The sequence below is a fragment of the Peromyscus leucopus genome, chromosome 3 (genome assembly GCF_004664715.2).
Source record: "Peromyscus leucopus breed LL Stock chromosome 3, UCI_PerLeu_2.1, whole genome shotgun sequence".
NCBI classification, from domain to species: domain Eukaryota; kingdom Metazoa; phylum Chordata; class Mammalia; order Rodentia; family Cricetidae; genus Peromyscus; species Peromyscus leucopus.
The window spans coordinates 19,108,202-19,131,755 of record NC_051065.1 but is presented as its reverse complement, the minus strand read 5'-3'; the positions used below and the strand labels follow the sequence as shown (position 1 = coordinate 19,131,755).

Here is a 23,554-nt window from a genome sequence, read left to right as displayed (position 1 = left end):
GAATCCACACTGATCCATACCTCCCTCCCAAGAAAACTCCCAGAAGCCTCAAAGTTTGGATTTTGATGAAGTGTTTCTCAAATATTTAATAAGAAGGACCTGACGAAGATGAATGGAAACGACGATGAATTAGCTCTGAGAGGTAACAACTCGCTCACTCAAGACTTTCGAGTTATATAGCATCTCTCTAGGAAACCCGAGAAACTTGCAGCTACTCCTCAAAAGCCACACTTCTAGCAAAGAAAGACGGGCGCTTCTCTGTCGGCACCAAAATTCGAGCTTCCGGAAGGACAAGATTCGATGACGGACCAAACCGGATGAAGGTCGCGTGCCCTTTTCCGCCGCCGGCGACTTCCCAGTGGGGCGGAGGCGCGCTGAACCTCCTGCGCAGGCGCGGCAGGTCCAGCGCGCGCGGCGCAATGCCGGCGCGGCATGTTTCGCGAGTCCGATGTTTATATAAGCGTATCTTGCAGCTCCACCGGGCTCTGCCCCCGGACCTCAAAGCTCTGGGCGACCAGTACGTGAAGGACGAATTTAGGAGGCATAAGGCTGTTGGTTCTGGCGAGGCCCAGCGTTTCTTGCAGGAATGGGAGGCAAGTGATGCCCCCTCCCCGCCCCCTTATCCCAGGCTTTTGGGGTTTCTCAGTGGTATTCGGTTCAGAGGCCGCCTTCCCAGCTGCTCCCCAGTGTCCATGCACGGCCAAACAGGGCATTTGAATTAAATAGCTTAAAGCTGGTCAAGCAATGCTTCACCAAAGTGTCGTGAGCCCCCTCAGCTTCTCCCACAGTCTCTCCGCTAAAGCACATAAAGTTTTCCCGGTGATCAGATCAACTTCGGGAGAGTCTGAAGTTGTCAGGTGTTGGAGAGATGAGGGTGGGGTGTCTCAGAACTTACTACGTCGCGCACTATTAAGTACTCCAAGTTCGCCGGCTTTTGCCCTTTTGGTTGTCCTTGTACGTGACAGTCCGTGTAATTAACACTATGCCGTTACTTAGCTTCCAAAGATACCCCTCCCCCCAAGATAGGGCTTCTCTGTGTTAACAACCCTAGCTGTCCTTGAACTCTCTTTGTAGATCAGGCTAGACTCGAACTCACAGAGATCTGCTTGCGTCTGCCTCTGGAGTTCTGCTTGCCTTTGCCTCTGGAGAGCTGGGATTAATAGCGTGCACTACCACGCCTTGCTGAAAGTTATTTTCTTTAGTCTCTCAAGTCCTGGTAACTAAACATTGCGCTGTTGGATTATTCTTAAGGAGATGCACACATTTGGATTTAGTTGTTTGACTTTTCGCTTTTTTTCTTATTTATTTTCTTTTTAATTACATATTTATTTGTGTGTATGGGGGAGGGACATGAGATCAGATGATAACCCAAGGGAGTCTGTTCTCTCCTTTCACCACATGGGTCCTGGGGATCAAAACTCAGACTGTGTGGCTTGGCGGCAGGCGCCATTTACTGAGCCATCTCTGCGGCCCTAATAATCTTTTATTGGAGACAGGGTTTCTCTGTGTAGCTTTGGAGCCTGTCCTGGAACTTGCTCTGTAGACCAGGCTGGGCTCGAACTCACAAGAGATCCACCTGCTTCTGCTTCCTGAATGAGTGATGGGATTAAGAGCATGCACCACCACCACCTCCTAGCTCGGAATCTTTTTTAAGAATGAAGGGGGAAAAAGATGAGAGTATTGCAGTATTCCTTACCGCCTTGTAAATATCAGGAGGTGAAAGGAATTGGGGAGCAGAGTGCTTCTAGGTATTTTAAAGACACTGCTATAATAAAACAGGAGAAAGTTTTCATACTGATAGTGGCTGAAGAGATGAGTGATGTTTACCATTAAAACAACATAAAGATTATGCTAGGGTAAACATTTTCATTGAATCCTATAATTCTTGATTGCAGAATCAAGAGAGAAATTTAGAACTTTCTTAAAAGTCTTGGTTTATTTGGGCTACCAAGTGAGTCCCAGGAAAGGTGCAAAGCTACACAGAGAAACCCTGTCTCGAAAAACCAAAAAAAAAAAAAAAAAAAGTCTTGGTTTTTTAGATGTAATTTGGTTGCCTTGAGCTGGGGAGGTTTAATCTTTTTAAATGTAAAGCTCTTTCTTTAAATATGTAATTGGTTTTGGAGTCAGAAAAACTAGATTTAAATTCAGACCTCAACATTTACTAAATGTCACATCAGTTAATTTTTCTAGTCTTACAGTCTTATCTGTAAAATATCAGTATTTAAAATAAACATTTCAAAGCTAGTTTATTTATTATTTTGGTTTGTTTCATTTGTTTGAGACAGGGTTTCTCTGTGTAGCCCTGATGTGCCTGGAACTTTTTCTGCTGACCAGGCTGGCCCTGAACTCAGAGATCCCCCTGCTTCTGCCTCCTGAGTGGTGGGATTAAAAGCATGCGCCACCATGCCCTGCTAAAGCTAGTGTGTTTAAAAAGTACTTTGTATATTGTTAATAACATTGAAGGTATAATATGTTAAGGTATTTGTAGAGTCCCCTCTGTTGAGTTACTTTGACGCTGACAGGAAGACTGTGTTGAGAAGAAATGAGTCTACTTTGAGAAGTCCTAAAATTTAAGAACTTGGAATGTTTACGGAAAATGAAGGAAAGGGTAGAACTTAGAATAAGTTGGCAGAAAGCTGAAGGAAAGGATGCAAGATAACTGGGTAAATGTGTTGGTCCTCATAGGAGGCTTGATGACAGTAATTTCATTGTTTTAAAAAATATTTTAAAGTAATTTAGAGTTACAGAAGAGATGGAAAGACAGTGTAGAGTTCACAAAAATCTACCACCCTGCTTCCCTTTGTGACAACATATAACCAGGACATTGATCAAAACGTAGAAACTAATATTGCTGGGTAACTCTTAACTACAGGGCTTATTCACACTGTACCACTCCTTTCAAGAATATCTCTACTCTGTTTCAGGACCAGGACTGGATTCCACTCTTCATTTAGGCATTTTTTTCCCCCTCTTTAATCTCCTGGAGCTTGTTGAGAGCTGTCCATTCCTTATTTTGACATGTTTTTTGAAAAGAACTTTTCTGTTGCTTAGAGGATTCTATTTGGGTTTATTTGATCTTTACTCATGGTTAGATTAATGTTGTGCATTTTTGAAAGATTATTATGAGGTAAACTGTCACACATTATGACAGTTTATTATTATGTATTCAACACATTATGTAAAGGGTATATGCCGTGGTAAATGTGATGGGAGTTTGATTAAGGTGATATGTGCCAGGTGTTTTTACAGTTAAGTCAATACTGTGGTTTAGGGAAAGTTTATCGATGAGAGATATTCATAATGTGCTGACAGTCTGATCCCCAATGTGGCATATTGAGAGTGAGTGGAAACTTTAAGAGGTGAGACTCCAGTTTGAGGCCATAAGCTCACACTGGAGCATTGGGCATCACCGATGGGAGAAATTGATGTAGTTTCAGGAATCTTGGAAATTCCTGTTGGAGCTGGTTATTATATATAAAAATAATAAAAACAAAGAAAACAGCAGCTTGAGCTCAGTGTGGTAATGAGTGCTTGTAATCCTATCTACCCCAGGGCCAAGGGCAAGAGGGTTGAAAGCTTAAGGCTAGCCCATGTAATTTAGCAAGACATCTCAAAATAAGACCACAAGAGGCTGGGGTGTAGTTCAGTGATAGAGTACTTACCTAGTATGTGCCAATCCCTGAGTTCAGTTTCAAGTTACGCACACGCACACACACACACACATCCCTATACTTCATCCCTGAATCTTTCTTACTTCCTGCCTAGCCATGTGATGTATGATCCTTCCCTCTTACATACACTCCCACCACGATGCAGTCAAAAGACTTCCACCAGTGCCAAATAGTTGCTAGTGCCATGGTCTTGGAATTCCAATCTGTGAGTTAAAGAAATGTCTTTATATACTACAAAAGATCAATATTTTTCCTTTTGAAATTAAAATATTTTTGGGCCAAGAATCTGAGACTACACAAGTGTCCTGTTTCTCCTTAAACTTTGCCTAGTTCGGCACTCATGACTATATGCTGTGGTTGTGTTCCAGTGCTAATTTTCTGTTCCCAATATTCTTCTGAATGCATTAGTTGAAAAGCTTTTGTAGGGAAGAAATGGCTCATCTTTTCCATTGGTCTAATAGTTTTACATATTTTTTGGATTAAAGAAAAAGTGTTCTGTGTTATGTGTGTGTGTGTGGGGGGGGGCAGGGTGAGGAGGCAGAAATCCTGTAGTTAATGAATCAGCAGAAGTTTAAACCTACCTAGTATTTTCACTATCAAGAGTTCACATAACCTTTTTAACTCATCTGAGGTATAATTTTTTATTTGTGACTTTTAAATGGATCATAAAGTAAAAATAAATGTCTAAGTTTCATGTTATATATATTTAAAATTTAATTTAATATAATTAGAGTTGATGGAATTTTGCTATTTTTAATAATTTCATGCCTCACCTAATTTGAAGACCTGTTGGCAGAAGTTTCTGTCCTGTAAGCTGCTCCCAAATAACCACATAGTGGCTTATTATTAATTATAAATGCTTAGCCAATAGCTCAGGCTTGTTACTAGCTAACTCTTACAACTTAAATTAACCCACTTATATTTATCTATTCTTTGGCACATGGCTTGGTACCCTTTCTCAGTATAGCATGTCCATCTTGCTTCTCTCTGCATCTGCTTGCAACTCCTCTGATGCTGCCCTTCTTCCCAGAATTCTCTCTTTGGTTTTCCCCCTAACCTTATCTTGTCAAGCTATTGGCCAGTCAGCTTCTTTATTAAACCAACTATAGTGACATATATTTACATAGTATTGTTTATTTTTTTTTACTCTTTGGCTCTTTGGGGGGGGGGTCTGCCACCCAGCTCCCAAATAAATCAAACACAGAGGCTTATTCTTAATTATAAATGCCTAACCTTAGCTTGGTTTGTTTCTTGCCAGCTTTTCTTAATTTTATATTAACCCATCTGTCTTTTGCCTTTGGGCTTTTGTCTATTTTTGTATACCTTTCTTTGTGTCTTACTCTGTTGCTGGTTGTGTAGCTGGGTGGCTGAACCCTGATGTCCTTCTCCTTCCTCTCTCACTCCTTGATCTTTTCTCCTCCCAGATTTCTCCTTCAATATATTCTTTCTGCCTGCCAGCCCCGCCTATCCTTTTTCCTGCCTTGCTATTGGCCATTCAGTGCTTTATTAGACCATCAGGTGTTTTAGACAGGCAAAATTAACACACCTTCACAGAGTTAAACAAATGCAACATAAATAAAAGTAACACCTTAAAATAATATTCCCTAACACAGTATAAAGGAATATTCCACAATTCCTCCTTTTTGTCTAATTAAAAGGAAGGTTTTAACTTGAACATAGTAAAATTATATACAACAAAATAGTTACTAAGTAAGAATAACAGTTACAATATCCAGTTCATTTGTATTTGGTAAATTTAGAGAAAATACTCTATTTTTATCTTATCTTTGTGACTCTAAAGTTTTATATCCAATTTACCTTTTATTATAACGAAGTAAAACTTTAGCTGTGACTGTTTAGTTTTCAACTCCATCAAAGACCCCAGAAGGGTGAAATGTTACCTAATGACAGGGACAAATTGTTGCAAACTCAAAGTTCCTCTGTCAGAATTGACTGCCAGATCTAAAAGTATTTTTTGATTTTTCAGGATTTCTTTTAAACTTTAAACTTGCAAAGGAGGGGTTGTGGACCTCTCTTAACCTTCCTGGGAGACTGGATTCATGTTTACATGGTTGCCTAGTGAACATTACATTAAAATGAGGAGAAGGCGGGCAGGCAGAAGAATGTTTTCTTCAGGTTTCACTGCATTTGCAGTAGCAAAGGGTCCTGCAGCTGCATTGCTCGTTTGTTTTTCTAGATAGTTATGGACTCATACTAATATTTTCTCTCAATCCTGTATTTTAATGTTACCCACTTTTGCTTGACATTATTGTTATATCTGTTAATAGATTAAGCTGATTAACTCAACCTTCTGGGCCTGAGAGACATCAGCTTATTCTCCCCTTGTGCAGATTTAATTAGTTTATTTCCCAATGGGGGAATCATATTTTCCTTGTTTACAAGTTTTTGCTCTTCTTTACTCCTAAATCACTGTAATTGAGGCATGTCTAAAGGAAAAGGTATGCTTTGCTTTTTTAAGTTCTAAAATACTGAAGTGTTTATGCTTTATTTGAATTGGTTTTAAAAATGCTAGTCATTTCAGGACTTTGGTGCAGTGACACTTCATTTTGCTGTCCATGAACAGGTCTATAGTTTACTTAAAAACTATCCCACATGATAAAAAATGTGTATATTTTGTAAACTGCCTTTGTATACCAAACTCAGAATGGTGGTAGATGGCATAGCTAACACATATTTCCAGACACAGCTACTTTTGTAGCTTTAGACAGCATAATTTGAGCTGAGAACTCTCTAAAAGACATCTTGTTTAGTGACTCGTGTAAAGCACAGCCTAGAGAGTTTGTTGTTGCACTTACTCATTAGATAAGCTTCAGATACACACATGCAATCCATAACTTCAGAACTTCTAGCCAGCAACAATTAACACCACTTTAGTTGAGGACACAGGCACTTCATTGGAAACTTCAGAACTTGTAGGCAGTAACAGTGGTTACTGCTATTTTAAAGTGGTTTTGTGCTGGTCTTTCAGTGCCTTTGGAAGGGTAAGAGAAAGCTACACAAAGCCAGAAGAACTACTTACTATGAAATGTTTGGAAAGATGTGCATCTTTGAGTGTAGTTCTGGGTGCTCATAACATCTGGCACATTTTATGCAAATTGCTGGTTTCTAGAGTACTTCTAGAAACTGCAGTGTGATCATATTTTAATTATGTAGTTAAGGTCAGCAGAAACACTATCAAAAGGTTTACCCTGTAGGCGAATGTGGAAACAGGAAATTCAGCTTTATTTCTTAGTAATTACTTCCTCAGCTCTTTCTTCTTGTCATTCTCTTTGTTATTGTCATCATGATTTTCAGGCCATGGTAGCCAAGGTTTTTGCTGAATCCTTGTCCTCATCATCTATGCTTGCAACAGCTATGTCCTTGTCATAATTTTGTCAACTTCACCTCTTTGTTATTGTAAGGCTGCTTTTCCCTGTCATTCATATTGCTAGCTTTTTGGCCTACATTGGAGATGCAGGAATTGTGGAATTGTTCTTAGGATGACACTCTGAAAAGAACAGGAAGAAGCCAGGAGTGGTGATTTGGGGTCTTCAGGATCCTTCTTCTTGTCTCTCTTTAGCTAGTTGGTCCAAAATACTTCATTTTTACATCATCAAATTTGGGTTGTTTTTCTAGGCATAGCATGTGGTGGTTTGAGTATATAGGACCCCATAAACTCAATGTGTTTGAACTCTTGGCTCATAGGAAGTGGCCCTATTAGGAGTTATGACCTTGTTGGACTAGGTGTGGTCATAGTATCTCTAGATAGCAATAGAAACCCTAACTAATGCAGAACTTGGTACCAGGGACTGGGTTATTGCTGTGATAGGCCTGACCATGTTTTTGGGACTTTGGGTTAGGAAAGCAGTTAATGCTTTAAGCACTGCTTAATGAGCCATACTTAGTAGGAGCATGGAAGACAGTGGTACCTAGGGTGATTTGAACTCTGGGGGCCTGGCTGAAAAGGTTTCAGAGGAGAAGAATGAAAGTATGTTGCATAGAGATCATTCTTGTGATGTTTTGGTGAAGAATGTGACTGATTTTTGCTCTTGCTCTAACAGTCTGCCTGAGGTTAAAGTGAAGAATTTTGGATTGATTGTATTGGCAAAGGAAATCTCAAAACAGCCTAGTATAGACTATCGTGTGGTTATTAGTGGTTACTCTTAAGAAGATCTATAATGAAAAGGAGCAAGCTGAGAAAGGAAAAATACATAATGTACAATTTGAGGAAGAAATGGGCACCAGTATGTGGAATGGAGCTAAGTCCTGTGTTCAAGGAGATTAAGAACTCAGGACAAGACCCCTCACCCAGCTAAGTTTCCATCTGTGAAAAGGAATTTTAATAGCTGAGGCCCATGTGTGGTGGTACATGCCTTTAACTCCTGCACTTAGGAGACAAAAACATTCAGATCTCTGAGTTCAAGGCCAGTCTGGTCTACAGAGCAAGTTCCAGGACAGCCAAGCTTAGGGAGTAAAGGAAACCATGGAAAACAGAAAGCTGGTGAGGATGTAATTGAACAAGGGAGCCATGTTTTAGCCTCAGCAAGCAGCAGAACTTAGCAGCTTTGACCATGTGGTTCTGGCTTTGGAGTCAAGGATAGAAGAAACGGGTTATGGAATCTCCCTCTGTGACTAAGAAAAGCCACTGAGGCCATGTATGTGTCAGGAGTGTCCCTGCATGGAGGTGTAGAGAGACCATTGTGTGAAGCTGTGAAGTTGAAGCCTGACTTGCTTGCCTTGGAAACCCCAAGATGTTGGAGATGCCAGAGTGTTGGGATACCTGCCAAGGAGAGTTGCTAACGGAGTGGAGAAAGGAGTGTGTTGCATTCAACAAAGCTTAAAGGAGTTGGAGATGTGAAGAACGTTTTGATATCAGACGTGGAGATGCAGAACTTGGAGTTTTCTCATCCGGTTTTAGATCTTGCTTTGGCCCAGTATTTCCTTATTCTCCTCCCTTTCCTCCATTTGGAATGGTAATGTATATCCTGTGCCATTGTATGTAGGAAGTATGTGATCTGTTTTTTTGATTTTGATTTTATAGGGGGATTACAGTTAAGACATTGCATGAATCTCAGAAGAGGTTTTAAACTTTGGACTTTTAAACATTGTTGAGTCTGTGAAAGATTGTGGGGACTTTTGGAATTGAACTAAATGCATTTTGCATTATGTTATGGCTACAAGCCTATGGAGGTCAGAGAGTGGAATGTGGTGGTTTGAGTAGTTATTGCCCCTATAGACTCGTATTCTTGAATGCTTGGCCCATAGGAGTGGTACTATTAGGAGGTGTGGCCTTGTTGGAGTACGTGTAACCTTGTTGGAGGAAGTGTGTCACTGGAGGCAGACTTTGAGGATTCATATATTCTCAAGCCACACCCAGTGTTACAATTCACTCCCTGCTGCCTGAGGATCAAGATGTAGAACCCTCAGCTCCTTCTCCAGCACCATGCCTACCTGCTGCTGCCATTTTCCCTGCCAAAATGATAATGTACTAAACCTCTGAAACTGTAAGCCAGCACCAATTAAATGTTTTCCTGTATAAGAGTTGCTATGTTCATGAGGTCTCTTCATAGCAGTAGAAACCCTAAGCAGCCTTCTACATCTTAAGAGTTTTTCTTAGAAACAAAGATAAAGGAAGATCTCTGGGTTTCTTTTTTCTGTATTTCTTTCTCATATGGGGTCACCTTTCAGCATTGACTCCACTTTTTGGTACTCCTACTATATTCTTAAGGATGAATTTTGTAGGTTGATGGTTATTAGTATAGTCATGTGAGTGTGGCTCAGACCATTCTAAACACACATTTCTATGTCAGTTTCAGCCATTGTATTTAATTCATTCATTTCCCCAGCTACCTTTGTCACCATATCAGGACAAAGACCGAGTAGGACCTTTTGAATCTTGATATTCATGTAAATAACTTAAGCTGGAGTATATTTCTGAAAAGTTAATTATAAATTGACTTTTCTGGAAAATAGAACTGTTTTAGGTATTCTGGCATACTTACTATTTAAACAAGTTCTTCTGTGAATCATTTTTCAAATGAATAATCAACCCATACTTTGTTTCTTTGTGTAAAAGTCATTTGCATAAATCAACTGTTTTAAAGAAGGTATGTCTACAAATGCTGATGCGTGTGTCTAGAAAGAAGAACATTTAATTTCTGTTTGATGCAAGGAACAAGTTAAGATTCGACATTTGATAATTTAAATGTACCACATTATTTTAACTCCATTTCTTTTAACCTGAATGCTATGAAAATATTCTCTTGGGCCTGAGTTAAAGGAACGTCAAGACTATTTATTCCAGTATATTTTAAAACAAAATATATTTATATAGTAGCAGGGGTGAGGGTGAAATTGTACAGAGTGTGAAGTGTTGATTAGGAGCTTTATGTTTTGTCTTTAGAAAACAACAGGATTCCTGTATCTCAATAATTTCTTTTTCTTTAAAATTTTGTGTATAGTCTGCAGTTACAGAATTGGATATATATGGTACTTGGAATATGTATCTAAATTTACTAAAAGTAGTTTGGTTATATCCAAGAGTTTATTGGTTTTTTTAATATTTAGAAGATATAAATGATAATTTTACCCTTCTCTTAGTTTGAATATAGAAATATAATTAGTCATAAACAACTATTTTCTTTCTTCCTTTCTTAAATTTTTTAAAAATAACATTTAAATGACTTTTTTTTTTTTTTTTTTTTTTTTTTTTTTTTTTTTTTGAGACAGGGCTTCTAGCTCTGGCTGTCCTGGAACTCGCTCTGTAGACCAGATCTCCCGAGATCTGCTTCTGGCTCCCTCAAAGCGTGAGCTACCATCACCTGGCTTTATTTTTAAAGATAGGGCCTCACTATGTAATAAACCAGCTGGCCTCAAACTCATGGAGCTATGCTTGCCTATGTCTCCAGAGTGCTGGAGTTAAAGATGTGTACCACTACACCACCACACTCAGCACAGCTTTCTTTCTTCTCTCTCTCCTTCCTTCCTTCCTCCCTCCCTCCCTCCCTCCCTCCCTCCCTTCCTTCCTTCCTTCCTTTCTTGACAGGGTTTCTCTATGTAGCTCTGGTTAACCTGGAACTTCATGATAACTGTTTGTTAATATAGCATAAGTATGATAGATTATAATGAAAAAAGATAAAATATGATTGTCATGGTAAATTTAATTGTGCTGTGGGTTAAGTGGAAGTTTTTTGTTGTTGTCTTATTTTTTGTAGGCTTGTCTAGGAACCTACTATTTCTTACCTTTTGGATTTCGGACTCTATTATCTCTTCCTTTTAGAAGTATAAATAATTCTTGAACAAGTTAGGCTTCTAGGGGCATTATCCTCCTCTGGTCAAAAATCCACCTAGAACTTTGGGGTTTCCCCAAATTAAATTACTAATGATTTGCTATTGACTAGAAGTCTTAAAATAGCATGAGCAGTCCATTGACACATACTTTGTATTTTTATGTATATTTTGGTAGCCTATTCTTCTAGCCACTTGTGATACTGAGTTGGAGAATCTCAAGGTCAGTGGTTATTTGACATTGGTTAACAGGTAGTCACTGAATGTGTTGTTAGGATAATCAGACCATTTCAAGGCGCAGTATTACTCTCAATATGACATTCAAGGGTAAGGATCAAATAAGATAGTATTTGCATGCTGATTGGTCAGTGCCCCACGGACAGTGTCTAGTGAGCATTAGTGATTTTTGTCTCTTATGTGGAGTAGGAAGAAGGTTAATAAGAAGGTGGGATTGACAAAAAAGAGATTTGAGAGTCCTGAAAAGGAAGCAAATTATCAGCTTTATTACTCATGTTTCCTTCTCTTCCATATCCAACTAGTGAAATCTTGTTGATGCTTTTTCCTTTATGGTCTCAGAATTCTGACCCTTTGGCTAGCATCCCAATTACTGTTACCTCCAAACGTCTGTGGTCAGTTTATAAGTATCTTAAATATAAGTTTATAAATATCTTATGATACTTTTATTTACCTCTCATTAACTGTGACTTTGATCATGTTACTGCCTCTTTGAAAATTGGTTTCTGTAGTGGTATTTGCTCCGCCCATAACCTTGGGCTATCCAGCCTGAAAGAGGCGGTGCTTCTTGTCTGGTAAGTGACCTCTTGCCTGAGTATGTGACCTCTTAAAAGGAAAAAGGGAGGCGTCACATTCTTCTTGATGTGATTGGACACCAGTTGGCCAAATGCATTCGCTCCCAGCAGAATTTCCTCCTGTCAATGAGTGTTTGCTGCTATAAATTCTGTTTTAGTTATTCATTTGAGAATCTTGCTCAGTAATTGACCCAGTAGTTTTGTTTCTCACAAATCAGTTGGCCTAAATGGTTTGATTTTTCTGCATAGTCAGAGTCTAAAATGATTTCAGAACAGTGCCAGTCATATAATCCTATGCTGTCTTCTTATGTCTGCCATTGACAACCAGATGTCTTTGTCTTCTCATTTCCTGAAGCACTTCTTTCCCTTGGTTGTCACTGCTTCGTACATTGTGTTGCAGTTGTGCGTACACTTTGTCATCAGTACGTGGTCGTTCCATGAGGACGAGAACAGTGCCTTGTTTGTGTTTGTGCTTTACAATGACTAGGAACAGATTTTATCTACACAATAGGTTCAGCAAAAAAATCTTCCTTCCCTTAGGAGAAAAGCCAGTGACCATGCCAACTTCCACAGTTGCAGAAAGCTAACTAATCAATTGTGTTTACTGTAGCGTTTATAAAGATTGAGAACTTACATCAAGGCTTAATTTCTTAAACTGTTCTTCATAAGTATGAGAACACAGAGTTATGTTTTGCATAATACTGGGCTTTCCCCAAACACTTCAATTCCTGGCTTGATCAGTGTTTAGTCTCTTGCTATGTGGCAATTAATACATACGTAGTCTTTATAATAACTGGTACCAGGGGGGCTACAGAGATGGCTTAGTGGTTAAAAGCACTGGTTGCTCCTCCAAAGGACCCAGTTTCAATTCCCAGTACCAAAATGGTGGCTCTCAACCATCTGTAACTCCAGTTCTAGCGATATGATGTTTCTTCTGATATTTAAGGGCACCAGAAACACATGATGAGCATACACACACACACACACACACACACACACACACACACACACACACACACACACACAAGAGCATGCGCACACGCGCGCACACACGTAAATACAGGCAAAACACTCATACACATAAAATAAATAAACCAAATTAAAAAAATGGTACTAGAGCACTGAGATTCCTAATTATTCAAGATAGGTGTGAGTAGTATAGAATTAATTTTTCTTTTGTCTAATTTAGTATTTTAAGTGCCCGATGTAGGGAGAAATAAAAGTATTTAAAGAGGAATATGGGAGCTTGGCAGTGATGGTGCATGCTTTTAATCCTGGGCAGAGGTAAGCATATCTCTATGAGTTCAAGGCCAGCCTGGTCTACAAAGCGAGTTTCAGGACAGCCAGAGCATTACACAGGACCCCCCCCAAAAAAAAAAAAAAAAAAGCTATAGGGGGAAAACCTGAAGTTGAGTGTTGGGCACATAGTATCCTTATGTTATAATCAACACTTTTTTCTTCGGAAAGAAGAGTAATGAAGCCTATACACAGGTTTACATAGAATTTAACATTTGCTTTGAAGTAGTTTACAACTGGATTTAGCTGTTCAAATATTTGAACATGGGGATAAACTAATAGCTCTAGGCAGATATAGTTTTTAAATTATGTGTAATGTCACAGCCTTCCACACGGGGGCAGAAAATCCTTATGTATAGAAAGACTTACAGCCTGGAAGTCAGTAAACTGTTTCAGTTTTTATCTGTAATATTTATCTCTCTTATTCCAAGTACCAATATTCCTGAATTATTTAAGTTACATATATTGTTTCTATTTTACATATCTTACATGCATTTACTGACTTTAAAATGAAGTTGTTCTTTCTTTGTCTTTTTAGTTTTAATCCATTTTGAAGGGTTCATGAGTATCCTTGAATAGCATTTTATGTAACTGTTTTGGTAAATCATTTTTTCTTAGAGAAATTGAGAAGAGTTACTTGTTATCTCTAGATAATTGTGAAAAAACTAGTGTGTGAAATGATTTTATTTTAAAAATTAATAATTGGCTCAGCATGATCTTTAGTGCTAAGTTACCTAGAATTTTGCATAGCCATATTATGGTTTCATTACTACTTTGATCTTTGCCTTCTTTCTCTTATACCGTTGTCAAAGTCTTCTTTATATTTTCCTGGTCTTAATTGAAAAAACTAATTTATTCAATATATTTTTATATAAATGCCTACTATGTTTGAGGTACCACCCTAGACACTGATGACTGTAGGTAGTAAAAATCAAACATACAACAACAACAACAAAACTACTAAGAAAAGGATGGCAGAGTTGCTCAGCAGACCAAGGCACTTGTGGTCAGGACTGACAGACTTTGGTCTTGGATTCACAAGGGAATGCACGCGCGCGCGCGCACACACACACACACACACACACACACACATTTAGATATGTATGTACACATTAATTAATAATTAATTAATAATACAAGAAAAGCAAACCCTAACAAGATAGGGTTTTTTGTTTGTTTGTTTTTGATTTTTTTATTTGTATGAGCATATGGAGGCCATTCTCATTCAAACCACCTCCTCGAACTGCTGTCATAACTGTCTGCTCTATCGCCCTCCCATCTCTTCCCTTCTTGACGTGTCTTCTGTCTCCCTCTTCCATCATTTTTTTTTTTTTTGCATAATTTGTTATCAGATTGGGAGGCACATAGGGAATGAAACAAGCACAAGAACATCACTTACCTACGTTTGAAATACATATCAATTGGCTTAGAAAACAGCTTTGTTGCTAGAACTATAATGTAATTAACTAGGATGATTGTTACTGAAAGTAAATTTTCAAGTTATGAAAACATAACTGGGTACTTTATGGTAAAAATTTATGATTACATGATCATGGAAAAAATCATAAAATAATTACTTATAGGCCACATCTCTGTACTTTTAGCTACTCCTATAATACTGCTTTTTTTTTTCCACTTGAAGAATATACATTTTGCAATATGGTTTTATTTTAAAAATTTCTTAAAATTGCCTGTAGTTATTTTTGAAGGTGCATTTTATGAGTGATGGAAAATTGTCTTCCACGAGGCTACTGGGAAGGGCAGAGAAGCTCAGGCAAATTCTGCATCCATAGAAGATGTTTTCAGGCCGGGCGGTGGTGGCGTACACCTTTAATCCCAGCACTCGGGAGGCAGAGGCAGGCAGATCTCTGTGAGTTCGAGGCCAGCCTGGGCTACCAAGTGAGTCCCAGGAAAGGCACCAAAGTTACACAGAGAAACCCTGTCTCGAAAAACCAAAAAAAAAAAAAAAAAAAAAGATGTTTTCATATCAGCTTCTTTGGTGTGTTTAAGTATTAAGCATTTAAACCTAAATATTTTTTAAAGATGTGTTTATTTATGTATTTCATTGTAGGTGGAAGTTTCTGTCCTGCTAGCAACTCTCAAATACCCAGCAGCCGCTTCCCAAATTACCACACAGAGGCTTATATTAATTCTAAATGCTCAGCCTGTAGCTCAGGCTTATTACTAACTAGCTCTTACACTTAACCCATAATTCTTATCTATGTTTAACCACATGACTTGGTAACGTTTTTCTGTGTGACATTCTCATCTTGCTTCCTCTTTGTCTGGCTGGCAACTCCTGACTCCTCCTTCCTCTCAGCATTCTTAGTTTGGTCATCCTGCCTATACTTTCTGTCTGGCTTCTGGCCAGTCAGCGTTTTATTAAAGCAATTGGAGTGACAAAGTGTTACAGTGTACAAGAGGATTATTCCACGGCATTTTATTTATATGGGTACTTTGCATGGACATCTGCACACCAGAAGAGGGCATCAGACAGTTATGAGTTGCTGTGTGAGTGCTGGGAATTGAACTCAGGATCTTCAGAAGAGCAGTGAGAGCTCTTAACTCCTGAGCCATCTCTCCAACCCAAACTTAAATATTTTTACAGGCATTATCTTTTTGCCTCCAATTTGATGAGCTTTCTTTGGAAGTTTTGCAAAACAATTTGTCTGAACAGTTGTCTCTATTTAGGATTATTATGACTGCTTTGCCAGAGTCATGAGCTCCAAATCACATGCCTTTTCAGTTTTCTTCTATTTTGGCATCTGTATGAGCATGTCCCATTTTAAACAGGAGCCTGACTCCCATCCCCTATACTGTTCCCAGAGGCTGGATATGCAGTTATAGAATTTTTCAAGATTAAGCCTCATAAACTGTGCTTTCATAACTGGTTGGTCCGTCGTGGTGACTCAGTCTGCAGCTTACAAGCTTTCTCTTGAACACCAGCTGTTGGAATCATTATCTTTTTGTTTCTGTATTTGTCCAATACTTTGGTTAAGTAGTGGCCACTGATTTGAACAAAATGCAACTAAAATTTAGGGTGCTAGATTACAAAATACCCAGTGAAGTGGCCACCTCCTCTTATAACAGGATTGACCCTAACAGGGCCAGTTTGTTTGTTTGTTTTTGCCAGGGGTCAGTTTGCTAAGACCTCTGCTCCATATTACCCCACCATCCTGTGTTGACTCATAATGGCTTCAGTCAGACCCTCAGGAAGTACGTCCAGTCTGGTAGCTAATCAGGGTCCTACCTGGCCACAAGCAGGAACTGTTCTTGCTATTTTCAGTCAAACAGACCCCTGACACTGAACTACAGTTGGTGACTAGATGTCATGAGCCAATCATAAAATGATTCCTGTACCAGTAAGGGTTGTTAGGGTCTTGGAGAAATCCCACAAAGACCACCATCCACATATGCAATCAACAAGAGCATTTATTATCGCAAGAATAAAGGTATCAGCATGTTGGGGTTGCCCATCTGACACAAAGGCAAGATGGCAACCCTGAGAGAAGCTTGCAGGCTCCTTTTCAGCACAGCTAAGGGGAGTCTCAGATATGAATGGCTTAGGTGAGTGGCAATTATATTACTACATTCTAATTGTCTAGGGCTAGCAGGGGTTGGTTAAGGATACAATTTTACCATTTTTAGGCAAGTCTGGACAAGTCCCAGGTTCTGTCCTTATTTAGTTATTAGCTTGAGCTATTCATTGTAGGGCTGGCTCAGGGCTCTTATGCACAATCTCCCTCATCCCTGCTATTAGGGACATTGAAGATCGATTGTCCTTTGTTCATGGCCTTGTCAGAAACTGCCTGTTCAGTTTCAAGAGGCAGGAACTGAGGCCTAGTTTTTAACTGAGTTATTAGGAGCCTGTCATGGTGTTTGCCTGGTCTTCTCAGGGTCTATAGTCAATCACTTCAAAGTGCACTTAACCACAAGTGGAATTCCCCTAGCTGTGCCTAAAAGGAGCCTGCGAGCATCTCTTGGGTTGCCATTTTGCCACTGTCAGATGGTTTGAACCCCGCTTGCTGGAATTTTTGCTCTCAAGAATTAAATGTTCTTGTTGATTGCATACATGTCTGGTGGTCTTCCATGGGACTTCTCATGGACCCTAATACCTAGTCTTACTGTAGGTCATTTAGGTTGGTCTGCACGTGAGTTCTGCAGATATTGTAGGATCTGCCGCCATGCTGAAGAGCTGACAGGGCACTGCAGCCTTGGTGCAAAATATTGGCAGATTACTAGAGGACAGATTTTTAGGAAAGTGTCAGTTTGACAATAGATTGTTTGGGTCTGTGACAGTTTGGGCACAGTATGAATTATACATACACTGTGACTCAGATGAAATACATTCCTCTCTAACCGCTCTCAATTTAGTAGGAACATTGTTACTTCTTCTGGCATTCTGCTTTTAATGTGTGTTGTTTTTATCACTTTTAACACCAAATAATTTTGTCTTCACCCCTAAACTTATAAAAACTCAATTTACAGCAGCATTAACAATACTATTTCCAACAGCCTTAATGCAACTCTATGAGTTTGATAAAATAAATCAAGATATTATTAGAACTAATTAATTGTTTTTTTTATTTAAAGCATTTTGTATTGCTAATACAATATATCATTTAAATATTTGCCAAGTGACTCTTTTTGCTATCAATTTAGCAATTATTGATTTTTTTTTATATGTACACACAAAAAAACCCAAGGATAAAAATGACTGAAATTAACTTAGAAGCCAAGCTAGTAAGTTGATCTGATTCTTAAAAAGTGTGTTTCCCAGTGTAATATGGGAGTGTCCTATTTGTAGCTCTAGTATGACAGTTTGCCCCAAGAGATTGAAACAGTCCATCCTGTTTGGAATGGAATGCTCCTCAAGCCGGAAGGTAAACAACTCAAAATAGTTTCAGGAAGTCCCTGAAACTGACCAGATTCGCTAGGCCACTCCCTGCCAGAGTAAGCAATAAAAGCTGAGAGTGCCCATCTCAGGTGAAGTGAAGTTGAGCGGCAAAGAGAATTCTAAGACTAGAACAGCTGTCTGGAAGAACCAGAAGCCACACAGGCTTCCTGGAAGAGGATTAGACCAACGGAGGCACCTGGAATGGACACTCTTCAACCTGTTGATCTGTCCGCAGGCTGTGCAGTGTGCTCCAGGTTCCCAGCTTTTGTGAGCTGTCATCCCTGCTGGGGTGAGCTTTGTTGATCCTGTTATCTTTCTGCTCCTGTAAGTAATCCCTGAAAGGATTGGAATTGACACAAGACACCCCAAGACCAAGTTCTCAGCACAAAGGAGATTTATTTGCCCCAAAGAGGTAAAGGGCAAGGAAACAAAGACAGGAGACAAAGACAGGAGATAGAGGATGAGGAAGAAGGGGGAAGGAACAAGGGAAAGGAGAAGGGTATTTGCTTTGAGGGACAAAGAACTGCCTCTGGATAGAGGGGAGACAGATGTGTCCCATAGGCAAATGGCAGTTTATAAAGTTAAAGGAGGAAAACCCATGTTAGGATGAGTTGGTTAATTTTGATTGGACGTGTTAGTTAGGGCAGCCAAAAGGGGGTTTTTGATTGCTGGACTTCAACACTTTGATACTGGACCTTGATGGTAAGCCTCAGTGAGAGGAAGAGGCCAAATAAGGGAATAGACCTTGGTGGCTAGCTTTAGGAATGTAATCTAACGGTTTTTTAGTAAAGTAAGGCAGGGGGAATGGGGGGGAAGGGCAATCCTACCAGAGCCATATTTGCCATGCTCGGGCCTGCTAGAGTCCGTCAGCCCCTCACTCATATTCCTGTAAGTAACCCCAATAAATTGTTGGTTCACAGAGCTGGAGTTTGGCAGTCTCTGTACTTTGGTTTGTACTGTGGGTTCTGTATCTGGTATGAGTAAACATGAATGTTGCATCTCCCCAGGAAATTGTCACACAACAGTAGCTATACATGTTGACTATGGACAGTCTTAAAATAATTCCAAGTTACCTTTAAAGTAAATATTGATGCTTAGTAGATATGTGTATATTTGATTGTATGTGGCTAGTGATTTTGTAGTATATTTCACATTTATCAGGAAATTATGTAGTAATGGAGATTTTGTACCTTTTCATTCAAGATATACCTTTTTGTCAGTTTATGAGTCCCAAAAGAATTATAAAATTAAAAGCATTATCAAACAATAAGTAAATAGTTGCAATGCATCATATATTAAATGACAAAATTATTGTTACAGGCACAAACTCTTTATTGTACTTTGTGTATTCTCAATATGCCTTACATATTTCACATGTACCTAACCTGTACTTTCCCATGCTTCCATGCAGTGTGCTGACTGGCTGCTTTGTGTGTTCTATAGGCCAACACATACTGCATATTACAGCCCAAAGGTCTGAAGCCTGAGTAGCTGATAGAGCAGTCAAGACTGATACTTGAGTGATTTTAGACCATGTGCCCTGTGCCTGTACCTGGAGCTGCATGTGTCTGAGTGGACCTGCTGTATCAACACTGCCTTGTACACCATCTTAGAAAGCAGTGCCAGTTACATGGAGCCACGAAGGGCTTGCCAGTGATTATCTTCTGAATTTAATGACTTACTAAGTCAAGACCTTGGATGCTGGGTCTCATGTCCTACTGACTAGACTGTGACAAAAGCACTAATTCAGCTGTCTTAGGAAATTATTACCGATTGGCAAAATGAAGAAATACAAGATGGGAGCTTGACTCAGTGGTGGATCACTCATCCATTGTGTTTGAGGCCTGTTGGAACCCCAGCACTGGGAAAAACCAACTATAGAGATGGGTAAACAGTTTAGAGCACTGACTGCTCTTGCAGAGGACTGCGTTTCAGTTCCCAGCACCCACATGGTGGCTCACAACCATCTGTAATTCCAGTTCCATATGATCCGACTCCTTTTTCTGGCCTCTTTGGGCAGTGGACATGCAACCAAAACATCGTACACTTAAAATAAAAATAAATAAAGGTGTATGCCCAGCTTAAAAAAGGGGGAAAAAAACCCTCAAAATCCTTAAACAAAAATTCATGACACATTTTAAACTAGATGTGATGTGAATAATTCTCTATAAACCAGAATATGAATGATAGTTATATAATGCAACACTTGATAACAGTAATTTTTTAAGAGAGAAATGTGCTGTGGTTTTATGAATGAAGTACTGGTATGTGGTGCTGGGTGTTGGACCCAGGGCATCTCACATGCTTACCCTTGTCTTGTTTTTGGCTCCCATGGAAATGCTTCAAGTTTTCTTTGTTTTTTTTTTTTTTTTGGTTTTTCGAGACAGGGTTTCTCTGTGTAGTTTGCGCCTTTCCTGGAACTCGCTTTGGAGACCAGGCTGGCCTCGAACTCACAGAGATCCGCCTGCCTCTGCCTCCCGAGTGCTGGGATTAAAGGCGTGCGCCACCACCGCCCGGCGTTATTTTTTTTTTTTAATAATGTTGGCTGTACCTTTGTTATATATAGGTCTGTCTTTAAATAATTCTGATCCTATCAAGTTGAAAATCAAAATTAATCACCTTAGGGATATTGCTCACTGTGTCAAATTTTAAAAACGATGAGCGTGTTTTTATATGCAGTGGCCATCCACATGTTTTCTCTGGTAAAGTGTCTGCTCCTATCTCGTCCCCTTTTCTAGATTGTTTTCCCCTCTTCAGTTTTTACATTTTGGATTCCAGTCCTGCTGTGTATGTGGTGTGCATTGTTTTCTCTTCTTCTACGGGTTGCTTTTCGTCCTCTTAGAGTCCTTTTTGGAGCAAAAGTTTTTAGTTTTGATGGTTTACCAGGTTTTTCTTTTATGGATCAGGCTTTAGTCTCTGGTGTATCAACGTTTCATCTGCCCTGAAGATTTGCTGCTGCTGTTTTTTTGGATGGTGTGTTAGCTTACATTTGACGCAGTTCATTTTGAATTAATTTGTGTGTTCAGTACAGGGTTTAGTTCAAGGTTTTTTTGCTTTACTCTTCTGGACGTCCAGTTCCTCAGTCTCACTTGTTGGGAGGCTGTTTCTCTTGCATGGAATTGCTTTTGTATCTTAGTAGAAAGCTCAGTCAGATTTGTGATGTTTTTCTAAATTTACTATGTTGAAATGTTCCAGTTTTAAAGTTAAAGTAAAATTAAGACAAAGCGAAAGGAATCCTATTCCTCTAATTATCTCAGTAATTGTGTGTTAAGTGCTCAGTACTCACATTGGTTGTGGACACTCCCTTGGACAAGGTAGCTTGCAACACCTCTATGTACTGATCTCTGTTTTTAGGTCCACTCCTTATCTTTGAATTGAAGTTAACTTTTAGGTTAGCATGCATGCATACGAAGTGATGTATTTCATGATGACACTTCACATGTGTCATTATGCCTTGTTACCATCTGTCCCTCCCAGTCCACACTCCCCCAGCCCATGCCAACTGTCCCTCTCTCGCTGATTCCTTCTATTACCCTCCCCTTACCCCTTTAGACTTAGGTTAGATGGTACTTTGTTCTGGAGACCTTTCCTACACCAGGTCTCATTTCTCAGCTGAACTGTTCCCATTGAACTCCATGTTCATTTCTATTTATGGCAATTATTATACACTCATTCCTTTTCATTATTCCTCGGTGGTAATTACTTTCCCCTTTGTCTGCTGCACCAATAAATTATAAGCTACTTTGAGCCAGAAATTGTGAGGTCATTTTGTATGCCTCACATCTGACATTGAGAGTACACACAGTAAATAATTGCTGATGTATGAACAGTAAGCATCATATCTCTTCCTTTTTATGGTGACTAATACTATTTTCTAGAGTTATAATCTCCATACTTTTGAAGCATATATCATTTATGTGAACATTTATTGTTTTATAAATTCTGAAATGTCAAAAATTAATAACCACTTAAAGGAAGAGTTCTTATCAATAGTGAATGTAAATTTGCACACCAAATATTTCAGAATGGGCTGATTTTCTGCTGAGTAAACACAGCTGGATAGTAGCTTGTGTGCACTTGCTTATGCAGGTGTACATGCACATCTGTCTGGAGGGCAGAGTGGGTATCATAGTGCCTTTCCCAGTTCTCCACCTTGGTTTTTTAATCTTGATTTTTATTATTTACACATATGGGTGTTTTTCTGCCATGTCTGCCTGTGTACTACTTTCATGTGTGGTGCCTCTGGAGGCCAGAAGAGTACATCAGATCCTCTGAAACAGATGGTTGTGGGTTACCATCTCCCAGGTCCTCTGGAAGAGCAGCCAGTGTTCTTCACCACCGATCCATCTGCAGCCCTCCACCACTTTTATTGCGACAGGACTTGGCTGAACCTGGGGCTCACCCATTCAGCTGGACTGGCTGGCCATTGAGCCTCTCCCTTGGCAGGACTGGTGTCCTGGCTGTGTGCTGCTCTGCTTGGCTTTTTCCCTCCATGGATTTTGAGGCAGATAGAACCTAGTTCGTCATGCATGAGCAAAACCACGTTACTACCTGAGCCATCTCCCCAGGAGACACGTGGAGCCCTTTAAAGATCTGATTATGTAGCCATTGTTGGAATAGGCCAGTACACATGTGAAGAGTATTAACGCAGCATTGATACATTACTTCTAACTAAAGTTCGTTATTCACACTGGCCTGGTTTTTATGTGATGACCTCATTCTGCTTCATAATCCCATCTAGAAGACCGTAGGATAGTTAGCTGTTGTCTCCTTGGCCTCCACTGAACTGGGATAGTTTTTCAGATTTTTCATGTTTGATGACTTTGATAATATCACAGATATTCAGTTATATTTTATAGACTGCCCCCTTGTTGGCATTTTCTGACATCTTTTGTCATGAACACAAGGAAGTGTGGTGATGAGGAGACCACAAAGTGTCGTTCTCCTCTTATTATATCAAGGGACAGTTATTGCCATTGTTTTTACCTTGTTAATGGTTGATAAGCTTATATTGGCTAGTGCTTATATTAATCGGATCATTTTGACCAAAAAGATTTTGTGTATGTGTGTGTGTGGGGGGGGCTTCTCTAGTGCTGCAGATTGTTCCTGATAGGCATCTTTTAAGATTTTTATTCATTTTGTTGTTAGTTTAATTAACCTAGATAGTATGAGTTGTAAGTCATTTAACTGACTGCCAGTTTATAACACATTGCCATGTCTGTGACTATAATTAATATAAACAGCAATAAAAAGTAACAGAAGACAGACACTTGTCCAGCTACCCATATGAAGAGATTTCTGTTAGGGAACAGTGTACAGATTGTGACTTAAAGCTGGTCCATTTGGACTCCTTTAAGACCAATTGTTTTATTTCCACAAAGGTTTTCCCTTGGCCCCTTTCCACAGAGCTTTTTAACTTTGACAAAGTTTTTAGGAATAAATTATTTTATTCTGCAGTTTTATTTAAAGTTGTAGAGATTTCCTGAAAATTGTTATAAATGGGGCGTGTATCTAGGCTTTTGACAGATTCCTATGTTACTATATTAGTGAGTGGATTTTCTGTAAAGCAGTGCTTGGATAGTGTGTGCTTTCAC

At 39.3% G+C, this 23,554-nt stretch overlaps 1 protein-coding gene across 1 annotated transcript in view; it reads left to right on the top strand.

Moving 5' to 3' along the window:
• Window positions 1–361: 361 nt before the first annotated feature.
• Window positions 362–23,554, top strand: part of Sdhaf3 (succinate dehydrogenase complex assembly factor 3) — a 51,924-nt gene continuing 28,731 nt past the window's right edge. Inside the window, exon 1 of the mRNA XM_028869839.2 lies at window positions 362–593. Within this exon, the coding sequence (XP_028725672.1) occupies window positions 420–593 (174 nt within the window). The 5' untranslated portion in view covers window positions 362–419. The remainder of the gene's footprint in view (window positions 594–23,554) is intronic.